At 35.9% G+C, this 25,363-nt stretch overlaps 3 protein-coding genes across 8 annotated transcripts in view; 1 reads left to right on the forward strand and 2 right to left on the reverse strand.

Annotated features, from left to right (window-relative positions):
• The window catches only part of LOC127879951 (leucine--tRNA ligase, cytoplasmic-like), a 41,916-nt gene extending 38,339 nt beyond the window's left edge, over nucleotides 1-3,577 (reverse strand). The window contains exons 1-3 of one of the 2 annotated variants that reach the window (XM_052427084.1): nucleotides 3,475-3,577; nucleotides 2,990-3,133; nucleotides 1,088-1,175 (exon numbers count right to left, since the gene is read on the reverse strand). In XM_052427084.1, coding sequence (XP_052283044.1) covers nucleotides 1,088-1,175; nucleotides 2,990-3,117 — 216 coding nt within the window. In that variant the 5' untranslated portion in view covers nucleotides 3,118-3,133; nucleotides 3,475-3,577. Of the gene's footprint in view, nucleotides 1-1,087; nucleotides 1,176-2,989; nucleotides 3,134-3,233; nucleotides 3,383-3,474 lie in introns of those variants that run through there. The other variant, XM_052427083.1, reaches the window with a different exon arrangement.
• On the forward strand, nucleotides 3,575-15,398 carry LOC127879953 (nudC domain-containing protein 2-like). Of its 5 annotated transcripts, XM_052427091.1 has the most exons (6): nucleotides 3,575-3,774; nucleotides 9,300-9,487; nucleotides 10,557-10,605; nucleotides 11,221-11,372; nucleotides 14,464-14,536; nucleotides 15,019-15,398. In XM_052427091.1, exons 2-5 carry the CDS (start codon nucleotides 9,302-9,304, stop codon nucleotides 14,491-14,493), a joined length of 417 nt encoding a protein of 138 aa, XP_052283051.1. In that variant the 5' UTR covers nucleotides 3,575-3,774; nucleotides 9,300-9,301; the 3' UTR covers nucleotides 14,494-14,536; nucleotides 15,019-15,398. The 5 variants fall into 5 exon arrangements, with proteins under 5 accessions (XP_052283051.1, XP_052283048.1, XP_052283047.1 ...); XM_052427088.1 differs by lacking the exon at nucleotides 14,464-14,536 and having other exon boundaries at nucleotides 3,575-3,788; XM_052427087.1 differs by lacking the exon at nucleotides 14,464-14,536.
• A 4,321-nt stretch (nucleotides 15,399-19,719) lies between these two features.
• LOC127879950 (sister chromatid cohesion protein PDS5 homolog A-like) overlaps nucleotides 19,720-25,363 on the reverse strand; it is a 107,883-nt gene continuing 102,239 nt past the window's right edge. The window contains exon 34 of the mRNA XM_052427082.1: nucleotides 19,720-21,853. Within this exon, the coding sequence (XP_052283042.1) occupies nucleotides 21,818-21,853 (36 nt within the window). The 3' untranslated portion in view covers nucleotides 19,720-21,817. The remainder of the gene's footprint in view (nucleotides 21,854-25,363) is intronic.

A 25,363-nucleotide genomic window follows, 5' to 3' on the forward strand; every position in this document is an offset into this window, starting at 1 on the left:
CTAAATACTTGAAAGCATAAAATATGTATTTAGAATTTTGAAATGTATAACCAACTTTTACAATGTTCATTACATCAATTGACTACTGTATATAATTACAATAGTAAGGTCAGTTGAATTCAATAATATATTTACTGTAATTACTCTTAAGTTTTCGGACACTCTAAATTGACAATTTTAGACAATCCCCCTGTTTTAGCCAAATTAATTAATTTTCGTGCCTCTAATTTTTCGGACAAAAGGATTTTTGTACATAATTAAAGACTCTAAATTTTCGGACAGTCAATTTTACAGCACTATTTTACCAGATTTTGGACGTTTTGTTTATCTGGTGACCATTCGATAGCGTGTTCGTACAACTGGATTAAAGAATTAAAACCTGGCAGATGAATACCTGAGGGCAACTGACCATAACATTTGAGTTATTAAAACCGGTAATAAACAATGGTTTCTTCCAACAGCGTTTGAAATGATATCGTATTAAAAAAGCAATAAGTTGTTATTTTGTATGCATAATTTCTTGTGTGATTGCAAAGATGTGAAGTTGGATTTATTTCAAAGCAGAGAAAGAAGAGTACAACACAGTAAAAATATTGAACATTAATTTCTTGTTTTTATTTCAATATGATTATTAACAAAAAAAAACATAACATACCTGCCCCTAAATTTTCCGACATCTGTATTTTAAAATATTTTTTATATCTGAATTTTCGGACACGAATAAAAAATATATTTTGAAGTGTCCGAAAAATGTATTAGAGTTATTACAGTAAATATATTCAGAGAAGCATAACCATTCTGAAAGTTCATGTTCATATCACAAATCTTAAATAATTATTAAACTGAAGTTCAATTAACTGGCAGTAGCCAGTATGTATAAAACTGTCCAACCTTACCTCACATTTGAACAAGCTAAATGTGTGTCCCATACTTACCTCACATTTGGACAGGCTGTGTGTCCCATGCTTACCTCACATTTGGACAGGCTATATGTGTGTACCATGCTTACCTCACATTTGGACAGGCTAAATGTGTTTCCCAAACTAACCTCACATTTGGACAGGCTAAATGTGTGTCCCATGCTTACCTCACATTTGGACAGGCTAAATGTGTGTCCTAGATGTAGTCGCCCATTCATGTACGGGTATGGAAATGTGGTTACATACTTTTCTTTCCTGAAAGGAGATGCACATAAATATTTAACTTCCTTATAAAGAAACAAGAAGGGAAATGACTTTTATGATGCATTCTTTGCACCATAAACTGCTGCACACAATTAGCAGTGGACAAACTTAGCATTTGAAGCCTCATGGCCACTGGCAAATCCCTAGAGTTTTTCTCAGGAGGGCAAAGGGGCATGGAGCATTACACTAAAAAAGTGCATTTTAACATGAAGTTTCTGCAAAAAAAGGCAAAACATGCTGTGAATATCTGGCTATGGGAGAAACATTTATTCACATCAGAGGCAGTTGTGGGAAAAACATTTAAATATAAACAAGCACATTAATGATAATTGATGTTTTTACATTACTTTAATTAATATTAATATATTTACCTTGCAATGTCTTCCATTTAAGTGCCATGCTGTTCCAGTACATGATTGTACAGCATGATAAACATAATAAAACAATATATGCATATAAATCTGATTATAAACAGATCCACTAACATATAAATAAAACCATGTTTTTCTTATCCTATTTTTTAACGATAATCTTGTCAGATGTTTTAACATTGCGAGTAAAATGAAGCTAATTTGCAAACACTCATTTCCGTGACAAACATCCACTGCGTAGATTACTAATAAAAAGTTGTTGGCATCTTAAACTTTTGTTTTAATGCATAATTGATTATAACAGGCATTTCAATAATTGCTTCTAAATATACGATCTTTGTCGTTAATATGATCGTTATTTGTCATTTTTGCCGAGAGTCACAATCTATTTTCTGTATTGTCCGCCATCTTGTAAAAATGACGTAAGGGACAGATGTGCATACAACTTGTTTTTTGTTTTTTATATTAAATTATGCACAGAAATAAATGTTTTCATATTACTGTATTATGTATGAGGATTATACTCGTTTCATCATAAGTCTCCAAAGTAACTGTCCATGATTTTATCGTGGAGGAGTACACATCACAGACCAATTGGTGTGCTTGGTATGACAAAGACAATTAAATTATCTGTAGATATTGACACAGGATTATGCATGCATGACTTATTCACAACCGCAACCATCTTCGCTGCCTTCAGGCCATACTCTGATATTAGTCGGCTAAGCAGTTTGGTCAAGGGGCAATTTTAAAGATGTTATCAATAAGGGCGCGTGGCTGCTTTTGTCTTAGAAAAGGGCGGAGTAACGCTTAAAAAAGTCAGAATGTTGCAGTGCCACGCAAAAGAGCCTGGGAAAAACACTGGCCCCTTTTCTGGAAAAAAAACAGAAAGCACAAAATCCCACACACTCCACATTTGTGGCATATAGAGCTCATAGTGGTGTGACTGTACTGGACAACCAAAAATAGGATTGGACTAGTCAGTACTTTGTATCTATGGCAATGGAACAGATCTTAAACAGGGATCTCTTGGTTGCAAGGAGACATCTAAATCTGCTGCTGACATTATTAGATTTCAACAAATCTTGTTTGTCACTAAACTGTGTTATGCCTTTCATGCTATACTAAATTTTATACTAATTTGGCTTTGGATTGTGTCAAGCAACTGGTTTTCAGCACACTTGAGGTGATTATTCTGAATAAAAAGTGCTTAATGCATGCACATAGTGTTGTCCTAGATTAGCTTGTGTACTCCACAACAGGCCAATCAGAAAGGACACTCCGCCTTGACTAGATTTTGGTAAGAGACTCAATTCAAACAAAAACATCCATAAATCCTGATAAGCCTGTATGGACTTCACAGGCTAGTCTGGGATAACAATTACGCATATTCTGATTCATAAAACGCTGTTTTCCAGAGCAAGGCTCACTTACTTTGCGTCATCTGATCCTGGCGCTGGTGCGTCAAGTTCAAACATTCGCTCTTGCTCCCATTTCTTCTGAACCTGCTCTTCAATTGTCAACAGCTCTGTCAACTTTGCGGTTCCCTTCCGCTGAGCCATGCCTGATGATCTACAACTGAAATTATTGACTACAAAGATGTTTTCTTTATACTAAAATCAACAATGTTACTACTGTGTAAAAGTAAGTCCCGAAAAATGCTAAATTCACACCCTACCTGGCTCAATCCCACACCAGTGGAACAACACTACAGTACAGTATAAATCCAGGAGTTTGTTGTCAAGAAACAATAAATTGAATAATCATGCAACATGAAATTCATTCATTTGACGTTATGATGATCACTCCAAAATTTCAATAAGTCTAAATGTTCATTCCAAATTAGTCATTACGTTAAAAAAAGACGGAAGATTTATCACAGATTTGTTATCGAGGCAAAATAAACAATTATATTATACCGGTGTATGATGCAATTGTAGGAAATTCAGCAATATTCAATTCACAATTTCACACGCTGACAGTATTGCGGAAGTTGTAAAGCAGTCGTCCTGTCGTAAATTGACATTTCCAGAACAACAACAACAATTTACAAACAACAAAAAACTAACAGTGGTAGTTGCAATAATTTAACTCCCAGCTACTGACCCTTGAGCTACAAGTATCTACTCATAAAACCTCACACATTGAAGAAGAACTTATATTCTATACTAAGTTTAATATTCTTGTTGTTGTACAATTGCTTCTGCTTAAAAGAAAAGGTACCGTTATTACTGTAAGTTTTCGGACACTCTAAGTTTTCGGACACCCCTTTTTGGCCAAAATAATAATTTTTCGTTACTCTTAATTTTTGGACATGTGCGTTTTCGTCTATAGTGAATGACTAAATTTTCGGACAGTATATTTTACAGTGCTATTTTACCAGATTTTGCCACTGTATTCGCTTATCTTGTTAGTCCAAATAATTAGACGTAAGCTACCCCGCTTGTAAATCGACCTCATATTTATAGGAGTATTATCTTGTGACACTTTGATCATGGATTTGTACAAACGGATTAAGGTCATAAAACCTGGGAGACACATGCCTGAGGGCAATGGACCATAAACTTTGCGTAATCAGGGAAATAACCATGTTTATCGGTAGAAAACAATCGCTTCACCCAGCGGCATTCTACTCTTTTTGACAATGTTTCAGGAAAATCAATTTCAGTGAATCAAGAAAAGGCCAATGTGTTGAACCAACAGTTCCAATCCGTTTTCACACCTATGTCCCCCCTTACCCTTTCTCAATCATGCCTCTCCTTTTTCAGAAATCTTTATGAAATTTCATCATCTTTCAGAAAATTTCCAACAATGCCAAAGATCACAGTCAGTGTAAATGGGGTGCAGAAGTTGCTATCCAATCTTAAACCAGACAAGACAGCAGGTCCAGACAACATCAAACCTCTTGTTCTAAAAGAATTAAGTTCAGAAATTTCTCCAATAATAACACTCCTTTTTCAGAAATCCCTGGACACCGGAATTCTCCCGAAAGTATGGACATCTGCAAATGTAATACCGCTGTTCAAGAAAGAGAGCAAAGAAGACCCAGCAAATTACAGACCTATCTCTCTCACCTGTATTTTATGTAAATCCTTAGAACATATAGTTGCTTCTAATCTTTCAGCTCATTTCAATAAATATAACATACTTTATGTTTTACAGCATGGTTTCAGAGAAAAGCGTTCCTGCGAAACACAACTTCTACAACTCATTGATGACCTGGCACGAAATATGACATCTGGAAAACAAACTGATCTAATATTGCTTGATTTCAGCAAAGCGTTAGACAAAGTAAACCATCTTAAACTGCTTTTCAAATTACAGGAACATGGTGTGGATAAAGATACTTTCTCATGAATCAAATCATTCCTTATAGGTCGCACTCAACGGGTTGCTCTAGATGGAGAACTATCATCAGAGGTACCAGTGACATCCGGGGTACCACAAGGGTCTGTGCTTGGTCCATTACTTTTTCTTCTCTATATAAAAGACTTACCTAAGTCTATTACCTCTCAAGTTCGCTTATTTGCAGATGACACTGCCGTATACCTAACAATCAACAATATGCATGACTGCCACACTCTACAAGAAGATCTAGATAAACTAATGAAATGGGATCATCTTTGGGACATGGAGTTCAACCCAAGTAAATGTCAAGTTTTAAACATAACCAGAAATAAATCAAAATTCTCATTTAATTACAGGCTCCATGGACAAATATTAGAAACTGTTGACAATGCAAAATACTTAGGCGTGGACATTTCAAAAGACCTTTCCTGGAACACGCATATAAATAGAATTACAAATAACGCTAATAAATCTCTTGGTTTTCTCCGCAGGAACATACAGACTAGAAATTCCAACATTCGCCAGCTCACATACAAGACCATGGTTAGAACACAGGTTGAATATGCTTCTTCCATATGGAGCCCTCATACATTACAAAATATACAAAATATTGAAAATGTACAGCGCCGAGCAGTCCGCTGGGTCAAACATAACTATTCCCCATATGACAGTGTCACCTCCATGCAACAGGAACTTGGTTGGCAGACCCTACAAGATAGACGAAATAACACTACATTAATAATGTTTTTCAAAATTGTTCAAGGTTTAGTGGCTGTACCCCTACCATCATATATTGAGCGCCCCACCAGATTCACTCTTCACATGCATCCCCTCTCCTACGGACAGATCCATACAACTGCAAATTATTATAAGTTTTCATTTTTTCCAAGTGCTATTGTGATGTGGAACAACCTCCCCGCCACTACAGTTTTACATCCTGATCTTGAAGGGTTTAAGCAGTCCCTGCCTTTCCCTTCTGCCCCTTGAACTCTGGGAGACATGTTTTTATCAGTTTTTAACCTTAAATCACTTCACCTTTTAATAAATCCAACATACTTTTAACATTCTCACTTTTTCACTTTTAACACTTTTACCTGCACTGACTGCGCACCTGTCGATAATACCCGAAAGGGGAGTTAGACAGTATATATAGATAGATAGATAGATAGCATTTTGAAATGATATCTTCCTATTCAGGAAACTTTTGTTCTGGATCATTTCAGAAAAGCTATGAAGTTGTATTTATTTCAAAGCAGAAACACTAGTGTTCATTGATTATTGCTTTTATTTGAATATAATAAAAATTTTAGAACATTTATTTTTTGTCTTTAATTTTCTGACACCTGTAATTTTCGAATAATTTTCATATTTAAATTTTCGGACACAAAAGTATCCGAAAACTTAGAGTAATTAAGGTAGCGCACCCCTAATGATTTCCCGCGATTTCTTGGAAGGTTGAAGAGCCTAATATTAGGTGCCGTAGCCTAGTGGTTAAGGCGATAGACTAGAAATCTTTTGGGATATTCCCGCGCAGGTTTGAATCCTGCCGACGACGTATACTTTTTGCGACGCATTTTATTTCTTTTCTAACGTAATTTGATTTAATATGGCATATAAGCTATGTTTATTGTTAAATATGTTGCAATTTTTATGCACATTCTTCAATTATTAAAATTAAAACAACGTTATGGCTTAATTGGGTGATTTACTGCTGAAAATACGAACCATGCATGTTGCAATTTTATTTTTATTGCAAAAAATAAACGGTAAATCTGTCTATTTCTTGGTATTTTTGCTGTATATAGTGTATCTATAAAAACTAAGTTCAAAATATTACTTTAATGATACTGTTTTGAATTTTATGACACTTTGTTTTTAACCAACCCAATTTCTACGTGGCCTAAAACCACTTACATTTCATGGCGCTCTTCCATAGATAACAAGTTATAAAAAATAAATGGCTGTAAAAGAAAACTTTTTTCATCTTGTTTAAATTTTAAACACCTTTTCTGCATCTGTACACACCAACTGCATGCCTATATTTGGAAATCTGGATGAATTATGGAACTTTCATATACCCCAGGGGTGCACATAAACTGGACAAAAGCCGAGTGTGGGGGTGGTTTTGAAAAAATCAGTATATTTTTTTTAAAGCATGGAAAGCCTACCTAACAATTTGCATGTAGTTCAGTGAAATGATGCTGATTAAGAAAATAATATATAAGATTATATTTGGATAGGTGCCCATTACGGGTGCGCTACCTTAAGGTAGTTCAAATTAGCCAAATTTTGAGAAAACTGGGCTTAATGCATGCTGGTTAAGTGTTGTCCTAGATTAGCCTGTGCAGACTTCATTTTTCTTTAGAAGAGTAAACGAAAAATTCCATACAAGTGGAAGGTGTCATACATGTACCTGATAAATCTGTACAGACTTTTTTATGCTCCCCATATATATATATATATATATATATATATATATATATATATATATATATATATATATATATATATATATATATGGGGAGCATATAGTTGCCAGTATATATGGGGAGCATATAGTTGCCAGTTTGTCCTTCCGCACTTCCGTACGGTCACACTTTTGTTACAGTTTCTCATAGCACCTTCAATACTTTACCGATCCATTCATATTTTGCATGTAGATACCTTGCATGGACCTCTACCTTTTGATGACGTTTGAGGTAACTGGGGTCAAGGTCACCAAGGCTAATAATAGACTTTTGTTACAGTTTCTCATAGCACCTTCAATACTTTACCGATCTCTTTCATATTTGGCATGTAGATACTTTGCATGGACCTCTACCTTTTGATGATGTTTGAGGTCACGGGGTCAAGGTCAAGGTCACCAAGGCTAATAATAGACTTTTGTTACAGTTTCTCATAGCACCTTCAATACTTTACCGATCTCTTTCATATTTGGCATGTAGATACCTTGCATGGACCTCTACCTTTTGATGATGTTTTAGGTCACTGGGGTCAAGGTCAAGGTCACCAAGGCTAATAATAGATTTTTCCGTCACACTTTTGTTACAGTTTCTCATAGCACCTTCAATACTTTACCGATCTCTTTCATATTTGGCATGTAGATACCTTGCATGGACCTCTACCTTTTGATTACGTTTGAGGTAACTGGGGTCAAGGTCAAGGTCACGAACGCTAATAATAGACTTTTGTTACAGTTTCTCTTAGCACCTTCAATACTTTACCGATCTCTTTCATATTTGGCATGTAGATACCTTGCATGGACCTCTACCTTTTGATGATGTTTGAGGTCACTGGGGTCAAGGTCACCAAAGCTTATAATAGATTTTTCCGTCACACTTTTGTTACAGTTTCTCATAGCACCTTCAATACTTTACCAATCTCTTTCATATTTGGCATGTAGGTACCTTGCATGGTCCTCTACCTTTTGATGACGTTTGAGATCACTGGGGTCAAGGTCACCAAGGCTAATAATAGATTTTTCCGTCACACTTTTGTTACAGTTTCTCATACCACCTTCAATACTCTTTCATATTTGGCATGTAGATACCTTGCATGGACCTCTACCTTTTAATGACGTTTGAGGTCACTTGGGTCAAGGTCACCAAAGCTAATAATAGATTTTTACGTCACACTTTTGTTACAGTTTCTCATTGCACCTTCAATACTTTACCGATCTCTTTCATATTTGGCATGTAGGTACCTTGCATGGACCTCTACCTTTTGATGAGGTTTGAGGTCAAGGTCACTGAGGCTAATATTAGATTTTCTCAAGGTCTCACTTTTTTCCACACAATTAACCCATATATCGACAAAGCATCATTGGGGAGCATCCATCAGTTTTACTGATATCCTTGTTTTTACTTGGTGACGTTGTTCTTGACTCGGCTTGATTCACTTTCAAACTCATTCAAAATAACATTCGGGAAATAAACGTGGCCTCTTGAGTGTTCTCACGCAGTTTCTTAAATTTGACATTGCAACTTTATTTTTGATCCAACCTAACCCAATTTCAAACTCATTCGAAATATTATTGGGAAAAAAGTTCTGACTAAGTTTCATGAAGATTTAGAAATAAAGGAGGCTTCTTAAGAGTGTTTACCTGCTTTTTCTGTAATTTGGCATAGTTACTTCGTTTTCAAAACCTTGTGACACAGTTTCGAACTTGAATGTGTACTTTTTGAGAAGGGCCAAAGTTCAGCCTTTGATCAGCCCAAAAAGATTTGTTTGACAAAGTAGGTAAAGAATCAGGTCTTTGTTTCTCCAAGTTCTCTGGCTACACTCTGGTGGAAGAAGCCTTCAACGTAAGAAAAACAGTTTTTTTGGGAGGTGATTAAAATTTATACAAATTAACTTTGACTTGCAGAGCTCTTATAATTGTAACGATTTCTCATAGATATGAGTCACTTTGATGAATCCAGTGGCATCGTTGCATGCCGGACAGAGTGGGGACAGTGGTGGCAGACAATGGAGGAGGTCTACGTAGAGGTAAACCTTGAAGAAGGAACCACCGCAAAAATGGTCAAGTGTGCAGTCACAAACAAGACCCTCTCGGTCACTGTGAAAGACAAGATAATAATAAAGGCAAGATATAAGTCAGTTGTAAACAGGGAAACAAATATTTGCTCAGTAAATGATAATCCATAATATTTAATGTAGATTTCAAAAGGACTGCTGTTCTGAGAATGTCATGAGTAAACTAATAGAATATTATTGTTTAATCAAGTACATATGCCTTTAACTATTTTTAGCTCGACCATGTTGAGCTATTGTGAACAGTGTGACATATTCCTGTGTCTGACTCTGTGTTTGTCCAATTTCTGGAAAAAAATCAAAGATGTGTATTGGAAACTTTAAATACTACACTATGGCAAGGGTAGTCTATTGCAACAAGACAGATGATCATTGAGTATGTATTTTCAGAGGTATCTGCCCTTAATATTGAATTTTTACATAGTTCATCTGAGCAGATAGTACTCATTGCGAGCTTTAAGAATAATATGTTGTTTGTTTGTTAGGTACCTTAACTTTGTACTTAATGCCTTGACAGATTGTAACAAAACTTCACATGAATAATCCTTGGGTGACCCTTTTACAAAGTTGTTCAAATAGCTCTGGTCCATTGCATATATTGGTCACCAGAGCTTACAATAGATTTAAACAAAAATTAAAAAAAAATTCTTTTATAGTTCATCTGAGCAGATAATACTCATTGGGAGCTTTAAGAATAATATGTTGTTTGTTTGTTAGGTACCTTAACTTTGTACTTAATGCCTTAACAGATTGTAACAAAACTTCACATGAATAATCCTTGGGTGACCCTTTTACAAAGTTGTTCAAATAGCTCTGGCCCATTGCATATATTGGTCACCAGAGCTTACAATAGATTTAAACAAAAATTAAAAAAATATTCTTTTATAAAACCACAAGGGTCATTGTGTAAATATTTAGCGTGTACATGTAACATCCTCTAGTGGTCCTTTTGTTCAAATCATGCCCCTTAGTTCATAGCTGGCCATAAGCATTTTGCAAGTTTTCAAAGTGTCTGCTTTGTTTTTAAGATGTTAAATTGCAAATTTGTATATAAAGGTAAATAGCAAACATTGAAAACAAATACTTCTGTAAGATTTTACAATTGAATGCTCTATTTTAGGGCGACTTAACATCCATTATCAAAGCTGAAGATTCCGTTTGGACAATAGGTTTGTATTTTATGTTAAAGAAACATCTTCTTCATTGTATTTGATTTAAAAAAATGAATAATCAGAAATATAAGTTCCAGCAACTTTTCACAATAAATATAATTAAATGTATAATAAACATTCTGAGTTTGCTCTTCTACGTAAGATATATGTTTTCGCAAAATAAATTATGATAAATTGTTAGCTTAAGAATGTTCAAAGTTGTTTATCTGTAAATAACTATGTCTTGAAGTTCTGGATTGTTTGTTGGGTAGGTTAACAATGGTTAACTGTTATATAGGTCTTTTTAGAAAAATATGATGTTTCATGTTATAATAGTGTGTTTACTACATACTGAAGAAAACCAACCACCTCTGTTTAGTCCAATTAAAAGAAACAACAGAAATACCCTATACCCTTGAAAACAAGACTTATCAGATGTGTGTAAAGTGTTGTACGGGAAAAGCCTGTTGAGCAAGTCACTTCTAAACAAAACTCCAGTCCATGGGGAAAGTGTCATAACTGATTGGCCTGTATGGACTGCACATGCTAATCTGGGACGCCACTTCACGCACATGCATTAAGCCCTGTTTTGCCAAAGCGCGGCTCATATATTTAAATTCTGCATCTTTACAGAGGATAAGAAGCTGTTACGCCTGTGCCTGCCCAAGGCCAAGACGACCGCAGACCAGTGCTGGGTCAGTCTTCTCAAGGGTCAGTTTGGGGCGGACCACTGGACACTTGACCAGATGCAGAAAAAGCTCACCTTGCAGAGATACCAGTTTGAGGTACACTGTAACCCATCTAGAATTTAAGTGGCTTGTCATTTTACAAGATATGAATTTACCCCATACATCAGGGTGCGTAGCTTTTGAATACAGATTGTTGTGAATATTGGTTACTGTACAATAATTATTATTCGTGGGACATTATTAGAGCCTTGTTCTGAGAAAACTGGGCATAATGCATATGCGTAAAGTGTCGTCCAAAGGTTAGCCTGTGCAGTCCAAACAGGCTAATCAGGGATGACACTTTCCGCCTTAATTGGATTTTTGCTAAGAGACTTAATTTATACAAAAAATGTCATAAAAGCCGAAACTGTCGTAAATTGCACAGGCTAATCTGGGACGACACTTTACGCTAATGCAGTAAGCCCAGTTTTCTCAAAAAGGCTCATTGTTAGTTTATTTCATTGAAAATGACAGACTCAAGTACTTTTCAGCTCATCTGAGCACAAACATGCTCATGCTTAAGTTTTGTGATGGCCTTTTGTCTGCTGTGCGTTGTAACAAAACGCAAGTGGCCACATTTATTGTCCGTTCTTCATGGCACTTGGTCAGAAGATTTGTCTGAATTATATTTGAGATTATAACTGGTTCACATTAGGTCAAAACCTTGGTTAGTTTAAGAAAAATCTTTTTCTCATTAAGTCACACTTTTAGTCAAATCTTCATGCAACTTGGTCAGAACGTTTGTTCCAATGATGTCTCAGCTGAGTTCGAAAAAATTGTTCATGTTTGTTTAAAAACATGGCAGCCAGGGGGCGGGGCAGTTTTCCTTACATGGCGGGAGTAAACCTTGTGAACGCTGAAGAAGTCACATTTAAAGGGACGGTCAACCACAATTACAATTTTTTACTATTTTTTTTTACAATTATTAGTTTATAGACAGACAGACAGACAGACAGTTTATTCAGACTTATACAAAAGTACATCGTCTTCATACTTATATATACACATGCTTTCTGTCACGTAAAAAGGTGTAACCACATAACATTACATAACATAGAAATAGTCATGTAAGAATACAAATACAAATAATCACAATCAATCGAAAGAACACAAAGGTTCTGTCAAGGCGGTACTGAAATTTATTAAACAACATTATTAAGCAAGGTTTTTCTTAAAACAAAAGCTTCTTTGATATATTTACATACATTAGAAATAACTGTTTTGTCACATGAAACTAATAAACTGTGGAATTTATACACATTTATATTGATTAAAATATCACAACTGGTATATTAAAATACTTGAAAAAAGTTGTTCAGTTTTCATATTTTCAGTATATTCGGTAATAAATTTTACTGGGTACAGGTACCAGGTAACTACCAGTTATTAAACTATAAATGACGCAAGTAGATTGATCATCATCATCACGTGGTAAACCCAGAAATGCAAAATTGTGCATGCATAGTGAATTGTATATATTTTATATATAAAATGATCAATCTACTTGCGTTATTTATAGTGTGTACATTGTTATGTCACCTATTTTTGCATTTACTTTCGATTTCACATCGCAAAATTTTATTACCGAATATACTAAAATATTTACTTTTTTCAAGTAATGTAATATACCAGTCGTGATATTTTATTCAATATAAACTAATAATTGTAAAAAAAATACGGTATTTTAGAACTTTTCTTTTTTCGTCATTCGTGGTTGACTGTCCCTTTAAAGCCCAATTAATCTTCATGCAACTTGGTCAGAACATTTGCTCTAATGATATCTCAGCTGAGTTTGAAAATGTTTCCTGTTTGTTGAAAGACATGGCCACCAGGAGCGGAGCAGTTTTCCTAAAACGGCTATAGTTTAAGCATGGGAAAACTCTACAAGTCCAACCTTCATGAAACATGGTCAGAAAATTTGTTCTAATGATATCACTGCTAAGTTTGGAAATGGTTTTTGGTCTGTTGAAAAAGATGGTAGTCAGGGGGCATGACAGTTTTCCTTATATGGCTATAGTTCAACCTTGTTTACACTCTTTAGACTAGTTTTGGTATAAGTTGGTCAAGACATTTATGCCAATAAAATCTCAGCCAAGTATGACAATGGGTCATTGGAGACTAAAACAAAGTCACATGGAAGAAAAGCTTGTTTACATCTATTAGTCACATTTTGAGTCAGTAAGGTTTGGTTCCTGTGTTGTCACATTTGTTGTCCATCCTCACGAAATATTGTCAGAACATTTGTCTCAATTAAATTTGGCCAAGTTTGAAACTATGTAATTTGATATAAAAAACTAGGTCACTAGGTCAAATTAAAGAAAAGCTTATTAAAGGGACTGTCAACCACAACGACGAAGAACAGAAAAGTTGTAAAATACCTTAATGTTTTACAATTATTAGTTTATATTGATTAAAATATCACAACAGGTATATTACATTACTTGAAAAAAGTTGTTAAGTTTTCATATTTTCAGTATATTCGGTAATAAATTTTACTGGGTATGTCTACCAGGTAACCGACAGTAAACTATAAATAACGCCGGTACATTGATCATCATCGTCACGTGGTTAACCAAGGAATGCATATTGTGCATGAGTAGTGAATTGTATATATTCTATTTATTAAATGATCAATCAACTTGTGTTATTTATAGTGTGTATATCGTTTTGTCACCTATTTTCACGATGTACTTTCGATTTCACATCGCGGAATTTTATTACCGAATATACTGAAAATATGAACCTTTTTCAAGTAATGTCATATACCAGTTTTTATCAATATAGCCTAATAATTGTAAAAAATACGGTATTTTAGAACTTTTGTTTTTTTTCTGTCATTCGTGGTTGACAGTCCCTTTAACATCAAGAAGTCACATTTCAAGTCAGAATAGTTTAGTTTCTTTTTTCTGAGGTTAGGGCCTTACGTCCCTCTTGTTTTCTTTTTTGCTCAAATCGGAAATCAAAGAATTTATGTGTCCATTATTTCACTACAAAGTTTTCATCTGAGGATTAAGAAAATTAAACAGTTGTGTATGTTATTGATGCTGCTATGGAACTATGATTTATGTTAGATATCTTGCAAACACTGTTATCAACCCATCAGAATGCTATTTGTGCTTTTTAAACAAGCAACGCCTCCCTCTTTCAGACAGAGGCTGTGTTCGAGGGTTGTCCTTGACCATTAGGTTGTCGTTGCCCTATCCTTGATCGTTCGATGAAAAGTAAGCTTGGTTCTTCTACCTTTCCACATGTAAAAACTGGCATTTTGTGCTGTACCATGAAAAATGCAAAAACAATTATGAGCAATGCTTTGGAAAAATGGTGCTAAATGCATATGCGTATAGTATAGTAAGCTTGGTTCTTCTACCTTTCCACATGTAAAAACTGGCATTTTGTGCTGTACCATGAAAAATGCAAAAACAATTATGAGCAATGCTTTGGAAAAATGGTGCTAAATGCATATGCGTTAAGTGTCGCCCTAGATTAGCCTGTGCAGTCCAGGACTATTTCCCTTTGGACTGAATTTTAGTTTGGAATAATCTAAAATAAACAATCCAGAAAGGCCAAAAGTGTGGTCCCTGAATAGCCTGTGCAGACTGTACAGGCTAATCTGTGACCACACTTGTTCACATTCATAAGGCTCCCTCATCTACAGAGCATAGCTCATACAAGTCTTCGTAGCTTTGCTTTGGTTTTGTTTCAGAATCCAGGGATGGACTTCAGTGGTGCAGAGATCACAGGCAACTACCAGGGGGGCGGCCCAGAACTGCCTAGCTCATAGCTGTGAAGTGGACATATTGTACTCCCCAATGAAACAGTGCCAATGTGCAAGTCAAGGTGGCTCAATTAAAACTGCCATATCTAAACTTTAAAGGATACAAGGCTTTCGCAAATATTCCATCCTATGCAAATTAATCTCCAATATTATCCAACATGGATAGGAGGCTCACTGTCCTTTGGTGCTTTCATGCATGTGCTTAAAGTGCCTCTCAGATTAGCATGTGCAGTCGCTTAGGCTTATCTGGGACTACACTTTTCGCCTAAATTTGGATTTTCGCAAATAAAATTTACTTTAAAAAAATACCATAGAGCGAAGTGTCTTCTTTGGTTAGCCTGCAGCCTGCGCAAGCTAATCTAAAATAACACTTAACCCACATACATGAAACCCAGTTTTTTCCCAGGGCATTATTGGTATCTGGAATGTAGCAGTGTAACTTATGCACACACAAGTGAGAAAAAGTGTTTTGGCGACGGTCCGTTACCTTGTATCATTGCTTTGACAAAAGGACTAGTTCTACCAACCCTGCATCAAAGAATGTTAGGATCAGTATTGTGCTGCAGAAATGCATGAGCAACAATGCTGAAGTGAACTCTTCAGATTTGGATAGGAATATAGTATGGCTGTTGACTTAATCCCTGGACTTAAGAGTGGTGTGTTGATAGTTTAAAACATGTCATTGTTTAATTTAAAACAAGAGCACCGCCTTGCGGGTGCAGACCGCTCATCTATTTTCTTTTTAAAGGTGAAGGGACTCTCATTTTCAATCACAAAGGAGGGAGGAGTGGAGTGAAGAGGGGTGTATAGTGTGGGGTTGTGGACATTTATTACATTATCTTCCAAAAAAGCGAAAAAAAAAAATAATAATAAAAAAATCGGGGGGGGGGGGGGGGTATAGTGTGAGGGTGTGGTGATAATTTGTGAGATGATCTTAAAAAAAAAAAAAAAAAAAAAAAAAAATAAAAAAAAAAATTTGGGGGGGGGGGTGGGGGGGGTGGGGTGGGGGTATAGTGTGAGGGTGTGGTGGTCATTTGTGAGATGATCTTATAAAAAAAAAAAAAAAAAAATTAGGGGGGGGGGGGGGGAGGGGGGGAGGGGGGGGGAGGGCACGGGGGATGGTTTGGGTGAAGTCTATTGTGGTATGTCAGGTAAGAGTAGTTTCATCAAAGTATCAATCAAATCTAATCATAAATAAAGAAGTTATGGCAATTTTAGCAAAATTTAATAATTTGACCTTGAGAGTCAAGGTCATTCAAAGGTCAAAGTAAAATTCAAGTTGCCAGGTACAGTAACCTCATGATAGCATGTAAGTATTTGAAGTTTGAAAGCAATAGCCTTGATACTTCGAGTGGATCGAAACACAAAATTTAACCATATATTAAAAGTTACTAAGTCAAAAAAGGGCCATAATTCCGTAACAATGACAACCAGAGTTATGCAACTTGTCCTTTTACTGTACCCTTATGATAGTTTGTGAGTGTTCCAAGTATGAAAGCAATATCTATGATACTTTAGGGGTAAAGTGACCAAAACATAAATCTTAACCAAATTTTCAATTTTCTAAGTATAAAGGGCCCATAATTCCGTCCAAATGCCAGTCAGAGTTACATAACTTTGCCTGCACCGTCCCCTTATGATAGTTCATAAATCTTGCAAGTATGAAAGCAATAGCTTTGATACTGTAGGAATAAAGTGGACCTAAACACAAAACTTAATCAAATTTTCAATTTTCTAAGTATAAAAAGGGCACATAATTCTGTCAAAATGCCAGTCAGAGTTACATTACTTTGCCTGCACAGTCCCCTTATGATAGTTAGTAAGTGTTGCAAGTATGAAAGCAATAGCTTTGATGCTTAAGGAATAAAATGGACCTAAACACAAAACTTAACCAAAATTGTCAATTTTCTAAGTATAAAAAGGGCACATAATTCTGTCAAAATGCATGCCAGAGTTATCTAACTTTGCCTGCCCAGTCCCCTCATGATAGTAAGTAAGTGTACCAAGTTTGAATGCAATAGCATTGATACTTACTGAGAAAAGTGGAACTAAACGCAAAACTTAACCAAAATTTTCAATTTTTTAAGTATAAAAAGGGCACATAATTCTGTCAAAATGCACGCCAGAGTTATCTAACTTTGCCTGCCTAGTCCCCTCATGATAGTAAGTAAGTGTACCAAGTTTGAATGCAATAGCATTGATACTTTCTGAGAAAAGTGGACCTAAACGCAAAACTTAACCGGACGCCGACGCCAACGCCAACGCCGACGCCGACGCCGACGCCAAGGTGATGACAATAGCTCATAATTTTTTTTCAAAAAATAGATGAGCTAAAAAGTGTTTGTTGGATAAGCATTCTTGGTTACAAATAATGGATGTGTTGAAATGTGTGATATTACACAGAATAAAGAGAACATACTGTTTGTGGGTGTGCATATATGTGCATACCTTTTCAAACTTTGTAATGAACATACTGCTAAATAAAATGGTAAAGAAACAAAAAATTATCTCTTTAAGTTCTGACAGTTGTCCAGGAAATAGCTGGTTAAATATGAGCTGCACTCTGGTAAAACAGGGCTTAATGCATGTGTAGGGCCATCCCATGTTACCCTGTGCAGTCTGAACAGGCTTGTCATGGAAGTAACTTTCCAACTAGACTGGATTTTTCTATGTAAGATACCTCTTTTAAACGAAAAATTCCATGAACAAGAGGGCCTGAAAGGCCCAAAGTCGCTCACCTGAGGTTCAAAGAAACTGACCTGTTCTGTGCAGCCCAAGATGTCATTAGAACAATATTTCCTTACCAACTTTCATGACTAGTGAACACCCTGGCAGCCACGTTTTTCAACAGACCAGAACCATTTTCATACACATCCAAGATATCATTTAAACAAATATACTAACAAAGTTTCATGAAGATTCATCAGTCCATATAAGGAAAAATGCCCCAACCACGGGTGGCCATGTTTTTCAAGCAACTGGAACCACTTTCAAATTTGTCCAAAATATCATTTGGACAAATCTTCTGACAAAGTTTCATGATGATCGTACAATAAATATGGCTTCTAGAGTGTTAACAAGGTTTAACTATAGCTATATAAGGAAAAATGCCACGCCCCCTTGGTGGCCATGTTTTTCCACCATATGGAACCATTTTTGAACTCATCCAAGATATCATTGGGACAAATCATCTGACCAAGTTTCATGATGATCGGACAATAAATGTGATATATGGTCATATTAAGAAAAATGCCCCGCCCCCTGGTGGCCATGTTTTTTAAGCAACCGAAACCATTTTCGAACTCATCCAAGATATCATTAGGACAAATCTTCTGACCAAGTTTCATAAGATCGGAAAATAAATGTGGCCTCTAGAGTGTTAACAAGGTTTTACTATAGTCATATGAGGAAAAATGCCCCACCCCCTGGCAGCCATGTTTTTAAACCATCCAGCATCATTTTTGAACTCGTCCAAGATATTATTGGGGTGAAAATTCTGACCAAGTTTCATAAAGATCGGACAATAAATGTTGCCTCTAGTATTAACAAGATTTTACTAAAGCCATATATAGCCAAGGAAAAATGCCCCGCCCCTTGGCAGCCATGTTTTTCAAGCAAACGTTACCATTTTCGAACTCATCCACGATATCATTGAGACCAATCTTCTGAACAAATTTCATGAAGATTGGACAATAAATGTGGCCTCTAGAGTGTTCACAAGGTTTTACTATAGCCATATAAGGAAAAATGCCCCGACCCTTGGCAGCCATGTTTTTCAAGCAAATGTAACCATTTTCGAACTCATCCAAGATATCATTGAGACCAATCTTCCGACCAAATTTCATGAAGATTGGACAATAAATGTGGCCTCTAGAGTGTGAACAAGGTTTTACTATAGCCATATAAGAAAAACTGCCCCGCCCCCCTGGCGGCCATGTTTTTTTACCGATCTGGACCATTTTTTAACTCGTCAGAGATATCAATGAAACCAATGTTTTGACCAAATTTCATGATGATTGGGCTAAAATTGTGACTTCTAGAGTGTTCACAAGGTTTCTCTATAGCCATATAAGGAATACTGCCCCGCCCCCTATATATATAATGGCCATGTTTTTTGAACGGACCAGAACCATTTTTGAACTCAACCAACATATCATTTAGACAAACATTTTGACAAAGTTACATGAAGATTGGGCATCAAATGTGACTTCTACAGTGTTCACAAGGTTTTTCTTTTTTTTACCTCGTGACCTAGTTTTTGACCCAGCATGACCCAGTTTCAAACTCAGTCGAGGTATTAATGGGACAAATGTTCTGACCAAATTTCATGAAGATCAGACAATAAATGTGGCCTCTAGAGTGTTCACAAGGCAAAATGTTGACGACAGACACCGCACGACGGACAAAAAGCGATCACAAAAGCTCACCATGAGCATGTTGTGCTCAGATGAGCTAAAAAGTGGAAAGTATCGTCCCTGATTAGCCCGTTCTACTAGGCAGGCTAATCTGGAACAATACTATACACATGCATTTAGCTCAGAGTGCAGCTCATATATTATTATCTTATTTTTGCTGCAACTTTTCGAGCTACAAGTCATCATAGAACCACAGAAAACGCAAATCAAACAATTAACACAATGAACTTTTTATTTCACGTATGAAATTTAGAAAATGGTGAAGGGGAAAATAAAGTTAATGCTAATCGCAGAATGAATCATCAATTGATGAAGGAATGAACATCATTTGTTGACAATTTACAAGTACATGACACTGAATCCTTACATTTATATACACACATCGGCATAGTAAACGGTAAAAGAACCTTAACACATTGCTACACACATTGCTACATTGTTTATTTCTGGAAAACAAATGCCAGTGAACATTCGAATTCAGACAATTTGTACATATCTTTCACAATTTAAATTAACATGTAAAAACATCGCATTTAACAAAGCTGAATATCAAAATAATTTCTTAAACTTCCATAAAAGATCAGGGAAGATTTGATATAAAAAAATCATCTAATTGCAAAAATTGAAAATGTGAATTCCAGTTTTGTTATGCATCTTATTTTTTTTGTTTTGCTGCATCTTATTCATTTATTAAATAGTAATTATTTTGCTTTTCATTATAAAATTAATAATACTGCAAATAAAAGGAAATGCACACTACATGTATTATTATATCTGTCTATAAATACTTAACTTTATAATAGCATTCAAAGTTGAACATGATCCAAGCCAAACAAACAAATAATAGTTAACATGTTTAACATATTAAAACCGATTTCAAATAAAACACTCAAGCCTCATTCTATGAAAACAGGGCTTAATGCATGGGCATAGTGTCATCCTAGATTAGCCTTCGCAGTCTGCACAGTCTAGCCTAATTGGGGACCAAACATTCTGCATTTCTTGAATTTTGTGTAAAGAAGTCACTTCTTGGCAAATATCCAGTTAAAGCAGAACATCCCTAATTAGCATGTGCTGAACATTCTAATCTGTGACGAAACTTTACACATGCATTAATCCACATTAACTCCTAGAGAGAGGCTCTCTTGTAAAGCGAACAAATCTAGCTCAGCTTTCACCATACAATACATTTACAATGACTTCAGTTGTCATAGCATACTGCTCAGAATTCTGTTTACTAGTAAATTAAATTGTGATAAATATTGAAAACAAAGAATTATAGCATGCTTTATATCCCATATGCTTTTAAACTAGGTTTTAATTTAACATTACTTCTCAGTTTTTGTTATTAAGTAAAATTGGTTCTTAACAAATATTCTGCTACAAATAACAGATATTCTGCTAAAATTTTAGACGACAACTATGTGTAATCTAAGGTTTGTTTAGCAAAACTTAATTTCTATAAACAAATAAGCATGAATAGGTTTACGTTTTCAGGCAGCTTAACTGCAAACTGTTTAGTATGTTATAAACATAAGCCTCTTTCTGAAAAAACTGGCCTTAATGCATGTGCTTAAAGTGTCATCCCAGATTATCCTGTATAGTTTGTGCAGGCATTTTCTATCTTAACAGTATTTTCATTTAGAATAGACTTCATTCAAACTAAAACTCCATTCAATCAGGAATTCATGTCCCTGATAAGTCTTTGAGGACTGCACAGGCTATTCTGGGATGACACATTACACACATTCATTAAGCCCTGTTCTGCCAGAGCAGGGGTCATAGTGAAATAAGCCGCATTCTTAAAATAATGAAATGTGTATGATGGTATGATGATTTAATAGGCAAGTCCTCAAAATCCTTCCTGACTCGATCTTGAGTGCTCTATATTTAAAGACACACACAACAAGAAATGTTGACTCAAATAAAGAAAAACACATCAACTTCATGCCATAACAATTTCTAACCAATAATCACTTTGTTTCATTTGTAAAAATCCCATATGATAACATCATGTTCACAAATATACGGGTCATACTTCAACTTTAATCCAGACCTTACTCTTATGCTCCATCATCATCATCATCATCATATGCTCCAAAGGTTTGGTTTCCTTTAACATCAGATCCACAAGCCTTTTACGTTAAGAAACAAATCTCAAGTAAAACTCATTGCTATAAATTACAATTGATTGATAAAACTGAATTTCATACAAACTTCATAAAGTTACAACAAATGTTCATCAAAACACCACATGTGTTTCACTCATTTAAAATCAGTCGATTCCTAGACCCAGGAGACTCTCAAGCTGTTCACTTCTTCTTATCCTTTGTTGGTGTTTTCCTTGTCTGCAATGCCAACAACAAAATCATTAATAACAATAATTATTATGATGTATAAAAAAATGGAATTCAAATTTTCAAACATTTATGAAGTAAATTTATCCTCTGAACTACATTATCTTATTTCTTTAGCAATTATTCAATATCAGTTGTTCATGCAACAAGGTCCTTGTCATATGGCTCACACAAGACCAGCAACCAGTGCAGTCTGCACAGGCTAATCAGGGACGACACTGTCTGCCTAAACAAGATTTTCGGTAAGAAGGGACTAACTTTAAACGGAAAAAAACATAAAAGCATAAAGTGTCGTCCCTGATTAGCCTAAGCGGACTGCACAGGCTAATCTGGAACAAAACTTTACGCACATGCATTAAGCCCAATTTTCTCAAAACACGACACATTTGAGCCAGCCTCTGGGAAAACAGGCCTTAATGCTTGCCTAAAGAGTCCTCCTAGATTATCCTACTTGGAAAGCGGCTTTCAGCTTTAATGGTACTTTCTTTAAAAGGGAGGGCCTCAAAGTCGCTCACCTGAGAAAACAAGATATTATTGGGACAAATCTTCTGACCAAGTTTCATGAAGATCGGAAAATAAATGTTGCTTCTAGAGTGTTAACAAGGTTTTACTATAGCCATATAAGGAAAAATGCCCCGACCCCTGGCAGCCATGTTTTTCAACCAAGTGGCATAATTTTTTAACTCGTCCAAGATATTATCAGAATAAATCTTCTGACTAAGTTTCATGAAGATCGGACAGTAAATGTGGCCTCTAGAGTGTTAACAAGATTTCACTAAAGCCATATAAGGAAAAATGCCCCGCCCCTTGGAAGCCATGTTTTTTTTAAGCAAACATATTTATTTTCAAACTCATCCAAAATATCATTGAGCCCAATCTTCTGACCCAATTTCATGAAGATTGGACAATAAATGTGGCCTCTAGAGTGATAACAAGGTTTTACTAATAGCCATATAAGGAAAAATGCCCCGCCCCTGGTGGCCATGTTTTTAAAGCAACCAAAACCATTTTCGAACTCACAAGCTATCATTGGGACAAATCTTCTGACAAAGTTTCATGATGATCGGAAAATAAATGTGACCTCTAGAGTGTGAACAAGGTTTTACTATAGCCATATAAGGAAAAATGCCCAGCCCCCGTGGTGGCCATGTTTTTCAACCAACCGGCATCATTTTTCGAACTCGTCCAAATATTATTGGGATGAATCTTCTGATGGAGTTTCATGAAGATCGGACTATAAATGTAGCTTCTAAAGTGTTAATAAGATTTTACTATAGCCATATATAGCCATATAAGGAAAAATGCCCCGTCCTTTTGCAGCAATGTCTTTCAAGCAAAGGTTACCATTTTCAAACTCATCCAATATATCATTGGGACAAATAAATGTGGCCTCTAGAGTGTTAACAAGGTTTTACTATAGCCATATATGGAAAAATGTCCTGCCCCCTGGCGGCTATGTTTTTCAATCAACCAGCATCATTTTCGAACTTGTTCAAGATATTATTGGGATGAATCTTCTGACCAAGTTTCATGAACATGTTAACAAGATTTCACTAAAGCCATATAAGGAAAAATGCCCCGCCCCTTGGAAGCCATGTTTTTTTTAAGCAAACATATTTATTTTCAAACTCATCCAAAATATCATTGAGCCCAATCTTCTGACCCAATTTCATGAAGATTGGACAATAAATGTGGCCTCTAGAGTGATAACAAGGTTTTACTAATAGCCATATAAGGAAAAATGCCCCGCCCCTGGTGGCCATGTTTTTAAAGCAACCAAAACCATTTTCGAACTCACAAGCTATCATTGGGACAAATCTTCTGACAAAGTTTCATGATGATCGGAAAATAAATGTGACCTCTAGAGTGTGAACAAGGTTTTACTATAGCCATATAAGGAAAAATGCCCAGCCCCCGTGGTGGCCATGTTTTTCAACCAACCGGCATCATTTTTCGAACTCGTCCAAATATTATTGGGATGAATCTTCTGATGGAGTTTCATGAAGATCGGACTATAAATGTAGCTTCTAAAGTGTTAATAAGATTTTACTATAGCCATATATAGCCATATAAGGAAAAATGCCCCGTCCTTTTGCAGCAATGTCTTTCAAGCAAAGGTTACCATTTTCAAACTCATCCAATATATCATTGGGACAAATAAATGTGGCCTCTAGAGTGTTAACAAGGTTTTACTATAGCCATATATGGAAAAATGTCCTGCCCCCTGGCGGCTATGTTTTTCAATCAACCAGCATCATTTTCGAACTTGTTCAAGATATTATTGGGATGAATCTTCTGACCAAGTTTCATGAAGATTGGACAACAAATGTGGCCTCTAGAGTGTTAACAAGATTTTTCTATAGCCATATAAGGAAAAATGCCCTGCCTCTTGGCAGCCATGTTTTTCAAGCAAAGGTTACCATTTTTGAACTCATCCAAGATATCATTGGGACAAATCTTCTGAGCAAGTTTCACGAAGATCGGAAAATTGATGTGGCCTCTAGAGTGTTAACAATATTTTACTATAGCCATTTAAGAAAAATGCCCCGCCCCTTGGCAGCCATGTCTTTCAAGCAAACATACCCATTTCCGTACTCATCCAAGATATCATTGAGAACAATCTTCTGACCAAATTTCATGAATATCGGACAATAAATGTGGCCTCTAGAGAGTTAACGAGGCAAATGTTGACGCTACACAACGCACGACAGACAAAAGGTGATCACAAAAGCTCACCATGAGCACGTTGTGCTTAGGTGAGCTAAAAATCAAGTTCAGGCAGAAAGTATCCTCCCAGATTAGTCTGTGCATTTTCGTTTTTACCAGATTGTACAAAATATTGATCATTAACATTTCCCTTGAATATAAAATCAAATAATATGTTCCAAGTGATTTGTGTGGATATGGTCCACATCACCGATATTCTTGCCGAGTTTGCTTTTTGTAAGACATACATTTTTGCAGAGGTTTGCTTTCTGTATGACTTTAATTCTTGCCCAGGTTTGCTTTCTGAATGACTTACATTCTTGCCCACGTTGGCTTTCTGTATGACTTACATTCTTCACCAGGTAAGCTTTCTGTATGACTTACATTCTTGCCCACGTTGGCTTTCTGTATGACTTACATTCTTGCCCACCTTGGCTTTCTGTATGACTTACATTCCTGCCCAGGTTTGCTTTCTGTATGACTAACATTCTTGCAGAGGTTTACTTTCTGAATGACTTACATTCTTGCCCAGGTTTGCTTTCTGTATGACTCACGTTGGCTTTCTGTATGACTTACATTCTTGCCCACGTTGGCTTTCTGTATGACTTACATTCTTGACCAGGTAAGCTTTCTGTATGACTTACATTCTTGCCCACGTTAGCTTCTGTATGACTTACATTCCTGCCGAGGTTTGCTTTCTGTATGACTAACATTATTGCAGAGGTTTACTTTCTGAATGACTTACATTCTTGCCCAGGTTTGCTGAATGACTTACATTCTTGCCCAGGTTTGCGT

This window comes from Dreissena polymorpha, chromosome 4 (assembly GCF_020536995.1).
Source record: "Dreissena polymorpha isolate Duluth1 chromosome 4, UMN_Dpol_1.0, whole genome shotgun sequence".
In the NCBI taxonomy this organism is placed as follows: Eukaryota; Metazoa; Mollusca; class Bivalvia; order Myida; family Dreissenidae; genus Dreissena; species Dreissena polymorpha.